At 43.5% G+C, this 5,249-nt stretch overlaps 1 protein-coding gene across 1 annotated transcript; it reads left to right on the plus strand.

Moving 5' to 3' along the window:
* The first annotated feature begins 418 nt into the window (after positions 1 to 418).
* LOC105282303 (protein sickie-like) lies at positions 419 to 4,117 on the plus strand. Its single transcript, XM_026973313.1, has 4 exons — positions 419 to 489; positions 627 to 812; positions 1,059 to 2,631; positions 3,096 to 4,117. The coding sequence occupies exons 1-4, from the start codon at positions 419 to 421 to the stop codon at positions 3,471 to 3,473; spliced, it is 2,208 nt and encodes a 735-aa protein (XP_026829114.1). The 3' UTR covers positions 3,474 to 4,117.
* Positions 4,118 to 5,249: the final 1,132 nt, after the last annotated feature.

Raw genomic sequence — 5,249 nt, forward strand, 5'->3', positions numbered from 1 at the left:
ATAACCTAACCTAACCTAACCAGGTTAGATTAGATTAGGTTAGGTTAAATCACTTTCCTTCCTTCGTTCATATTCGTCGTTTATGTCTTTCAATATTCAAAATAACTACTATATTTTCGAAACTTCTTTTGTTAATATCTTTTTAATAAACAATGAGCGACGGCTTAAACCTTTTGAAGGTCACTCAGGAGGGTGACCGTGACAACATATGTCAAGGTCAAGGTCATTCGAGGTTGCTCCGATAATCTAAATAATTACCATATCTCTGATTGCTAACGAAAGATACTGGCGGAAAAGAGTGCTTAACATGAGCAAAAATCGGATTGCGTCTCGACAGGGCGCAATCATGTCGCGCTCATTTAATGAAAGTGCATCACGTGCGAGAACGTGCCAAGCACGACAAACTTTTCATCTTCTGATGTCGTTAAATGTAGTTGTTATCATTGAGAGATCGTTGCTCTTGGAGATGCATTGTGTTGTTACGTTAACGTAAATTTTGTTTAGGGATGTTTCTTTAACCAACAATGCACTTGATCTAATCTGTTTTTATACAAATTCTTTTAATAAAATTATATAATTTTTCGATAAAATAGAAGTATTTTGTAAGAAACCTTTTTTACATGTAGTAATAGTTGGTTACGGTTTTTTATTGTAGTTGGCCTGAAACACGGCAACGGTGGCGTAGGCAGCGCGAGCAGCTCCAGGAGTACCAGTCCGAGTCAGCAGCAACCGTCTCAGGGCGGTTTCTCGTTCATTCCGCAACCCAGGAACCAGAACTCGACGAATCGACAGCCTACGGCCACCACACCAAGGTAAATAACACTCGTTCTGTTATGAAATAGATAAATAACATCTTGCGCGTTATCATACGATTGTCATATCACTATCAAATTCTATTATTTGAAGAAAGTAAACATTTCTGTAAGTCATAATTAGAAATGAATCTATTATAGAAGAAAGGATATGAAAGAAAATTGGAATTTATTAAAATAATTTGAAGAAAGTGCTTTTTTCTTAGACAGTTCGTTTTTAATTTTAATTTTTCCATTAATTTGCAGTCCTCGGGCATCCACGGTAGGTCGACCTAATGGAGGCTTGAGGCCCCAACAGCAGGCCTTACCGTATTCCGGAAATACTGCTCCTGCCCCTCAGACCAACAAAAATTCCGTGCTGGACAAGTTCAAGCTGTTCAACAACAAGGATAAAAATCAGGAGCGCGGGAAAGCTTCCTCAGGAGTGTCGAAGCGCACCTCGAGCTCGTCGGGGTTTTCTTCCGCCCGATCCGAGCATTCGGACAGTTCGACTTCCCTGTGTGACCAGGGCAAGGTGCAACAAGCGCAGGAGTCGCCGAAGAGCCGTGCGTTCAAGTCGAAGCTGCAGTCAGCCAAGCCAGCCAAGCAGGCCAGTCCGAAGACGGGCAGGAAGGAGCAGAGCAAATCTCAGAGCAAGATCGCGCGCACGAGTAAAGGCCCGCCGAGTTCCTTGGATAAGCTGCCGATCGTTTACAACAGTCCAGTTCTGGAGCAGGATGGAAAGCTCGCCAGTAAAGTGGTGGGTAGCAAGTTTCCGAACGAACGAAAGACCCCGAATCTCCAGGAACTAGTGAAGCAGCCACTGGTGCAGCCTCCGAAGACGAACCCGTCTGCCCTGACGCCGCCTCGGCAAATCACCGCGTGTTTGATCGCTTCGCAAGACGCGAAGAACATCACCCAGAAGAACGAGCAATTGACGAAATTGTCGCCCAGACCGAAGATGGAACTTCCAGGCAAGATGTCAGATCCGAAAATCCACCTGCAGAGCTTGAAGCCTCCGCCTAACGGTTTGAACAAGGAGCTCGTGCTACAAAAGGCCATCCTAGCAAACACCAACGGCATCATCAAACCGTCCGAGCTGGCCGAGGAGACGACAGCGCACGAAAACGACCCTTTCGACCGCACCCTGTGCATGAATCAGGCGAACCTGTCGGGCGGCAAGGACCTCGCGACCAGGCAGAAGGAGCTAGAGATCCCGGGAACCGATAATGAGGAGCAATCGGGCGTGGAGAACTTCGGCTCGCCGTCCAAGAGATCAAATCAGAACAAGGTCATCCGCGAAGAAGAAATCGGATCCGCCGACGTTTCCGGTGAGAAGCAAGTGTCTCAGCTCAATCGTGGGAACCCAGCTGAGAAGCCGAGCAACGTTGAAGAAGGATCCGTGAGTCTTCCATCGCAGAACAATTCGAATCTTGGATCCGGCAAGCCGCTCGCGGGATCGAACAGTCCGCTTCAGGGCCCGAGTCTGGCTGGTCCCGGACTCGGTCCGGGCTCCAGCATCCCGAAACCTACCGCCCTGGTAAAGGGCACGTCGAAACCGTCGAAGGAGAGCGGCATAACGGGCGGCGTGCCAACACCAACGAAGCCGAAGGGTAGCGACGCCCTCCATCGCAAGCTCGATCCGAACACAGTGGCGATGGTGTCGCCGATGCCGAGTATCTCGGACTTGATGTCTGAAAGTTCGCACAGCAATTCCAACAGCACCGGACAGAGCAACTCGAGCGACAGCAGCGTAATCTACAGACCTAGCAGCGAGAGTGGCAGCGAGATCAAGACAATTCCCAATCGCAAGATCGACACGTTTGAACAGATGGAGAAGGTTGGTGGGATCTTTCGCGATCATCATGGCAAGAAGATTGAAGAGCTTATTTTCAAATTATCTGAGATCCGTATTTTTCAAAGGGAATATTAAATGTTAGAAGTTATGTAATTTCTATCAGATTTTTCAAATATGGATATAAGATGCTTTGAAAATATGCGTGTTTGAAGACTAATTTAATTATAAGAATGTTTAAAGGATTTAATTATTTAATTATAAGAGTGTTTAAAGAACGAATAGTAATGAATAATTAGAGTTACTTCAAATTTTAATTAGATTTAAATTTTGTAAATGGAATATTTTAATTTATTCCCGAACAATTTTGTTACATTCATTTTCAAACATTGTCTGTCGCAACAATGTAACGCTAATTATTATATACTTAAAAACGAAATTAAATTCGAATTCAGAAAATTAAAAATCGTTCGAGCACATCTAAGTCTTCTCCATTTTCATTTCTCCAGGTGCTGTCAGAAAGCTCGACCTGCGGCGGTTCCCTGGCCGATGACGAGGCTGAAATGACGGTGAAACCGATGCAGCCTCTGTTGCGTGGTTACACGCCTGGAGCCCGAGGCTTGCAGACTCTTCCAAGCCGCACCACTGCGCGGCAGTACACCGTTTTGCATTCGTCGTCGCATCACCATGTCGGCGGTCATCACGACTACACCGATGTGGATGTCGCCTCCGGGTACTTGAGCGACGGCGAAGTGCTGCGAGGAGGCGGCATGAGCGTCGGCAGCAGAACTTTGTCAGATCTGTGTGACGGATACATGTCCGAGGGCGGCGCGTCCTTGTACGCCCGCAGGATCAATCCTTCGTACGGCCACGAGCACGACAGGTAAGTCGCTGTAACCTCAAGATGCTTTCACTTTAGAACTAACTTTTTATAGATTTAACTGCGTCTGCTGTCAGCAGAGCTTTAACAAGTTGGCATGCGTTTTGATACGCGAATAGCAGATTTGAGTGTTATTTGTAGTAGATAATTCATACGATGACATATTATGATATGATATATGATATATAGTCATGTGATGATGATGATGATGATGATACAGTGAATATTATAGAGGAAGGATTTTGCACCTCGAGGAATTATCTGACTCAATTTTCGAACGGTGGAATCCATTTATTACGAGTTAATTAGCGAAGCCGCGCCAAAAACTGGGTCTTCGATAAAGCAATAAGCCTTTCTGATGTAAATTAATAATTAATCGCAATGGAAAAATGTTTTAGAACAAATACCTTAATTGTTTCAATTAAACTTTTATTTTTACATTTTGTGTTAATAACATAAGTAATTGTGAAATGGTTCTAATTACAGAAATTTTGAAATGCGTTTATAATATTCCAGAATCTGTAATAATTACATTTCATAAGTAATACCTCGAAGGATATTAACGTTTGATGCACAACGTAAATAATAAAAGACTATTAATATCTCGATATAAATAATATTAGGAGTGTGATTTAGTTTTGAGGGTTTTGCAACAGATGGCTGTAGTGTCAGTTTGTTCCAATAGCTGTTTCCGATAACTGTTCTTTCTTACAGTCTTGACATTATCCATGACATTTAGTAGCATTATAGCAATAGATGCAATAACAGTCGTGTTTATTGTTTATATCATCGTAAAAATGCAACTTCCGAAACAGCATTTTCGACATGCGTTGCTTTTGTTTTTTAATCAAAAGAAAACTGCGGCTGACGGTTATAGAATTCTTGTCGAAACTTATGGTGATTCTGCCCTATCAATTAAGACGTGTGAATACTGGTTTAGACGCTTTAAAAGTGGTCATACTGATGTGAAGGACAAAGAACGCTCGGGACAACCAAGAAAGCCTGAAAACGCAGATTTGTAAGCATTATTGGACGAAAATCCAACACAATCCACTTCAGAACTTGCCAGAGCATTAAATGTTGATCGTACAACAGTTACCAAACATTTACATGAAATGGGAAAAATTCAGAAAGAAGGGAAATGGGTTCGACATCAATTATCAGAAAGTGCGATTGCGAACCGGCTGAACATTTGCATTTCGTTGATCGCCAGGCAAAACAAGAAGAGTCCTTTGTCTCGGATTGTTACTGGGGATGAAAAGTGGATCTATTTTGATAATCCGAAACGCAGAAAATCATGGGTGGATCCAGGCGAACCATCAACATCCACTCCGAGACGCAATATTCACGGTTGAAAAGTAATGCTCTGTATTTGGTGGGATAGTGTACTATGAGCTGTTAAATCCGCACGAGACTGTCACGGCTGATCGTTATCGACACCAATTGTACAAGTCGAAGCAAGCATTGGACCAAAAACGACCACCAATTGCGAGTAAACGACGGAAAGTGATTCTTCTTCGTGACAACGCTCGACCTCACGTTGCGTTATCAGTGAAACAAACACTATTAGAGCTTGAATGGCAAGTCTTCTCCGGACATTGCTCCATGCGATTATTATTTGTTCCGATCGATGCAACACGCTTTAGAGGATACGCACTTTCGTAATTTGGAAGAAGTGCGAAAATTCGTCGACGAATGGATCGACTCAAAAGAAGAGTCATTTTATCGTGGTGGAATCCATCTCTTGCCAGAGCATTAAATGTTGATCGTACAACAGTTACCA

The sequence above is a fragment of the Ooceraea biroi genome, chromosome 10 (assembly GCF_003672135.1).
Source record: "Ooceraea biroi isolate clonal line C1 chromosome 10, Obir_v5.4, whole genome shotgun sequence".
Lineage (NCBI taxonomy): Eukaryota > Metazoa > Arthropoda > Insecta > Hymenoptera > Formicidae > Ooceraea > Ooceraea biroi.

What these genes read in the sequence shown, in the direction of transcription:
- LOC105282303 (XM_026973313.1), top strand. Translation starts at nt 419, where the DNA reads ATGTCGTTAAATGTAGTTGTTATCATTGAGAGATCGTTGCTCTTGGAG. An exon ending in CATTGTGTTGTTACGTTAAC is followed by an intron (nt 490 to 626) that starts GTAAATTTTGTT and finishes TTTTACATGTAG; the next exon opens with TAATAGTTGGTTACGGTTTT. An exon ending in CGTTTGAACAGATGGAGAAG is followed by an intron (nt 2,632 to 3,095) that starts GTTGGTGGGATC and finishes TCATTTCTCCAG; the next exon opens with GTGCTGTCAGAAAGCTCGAC.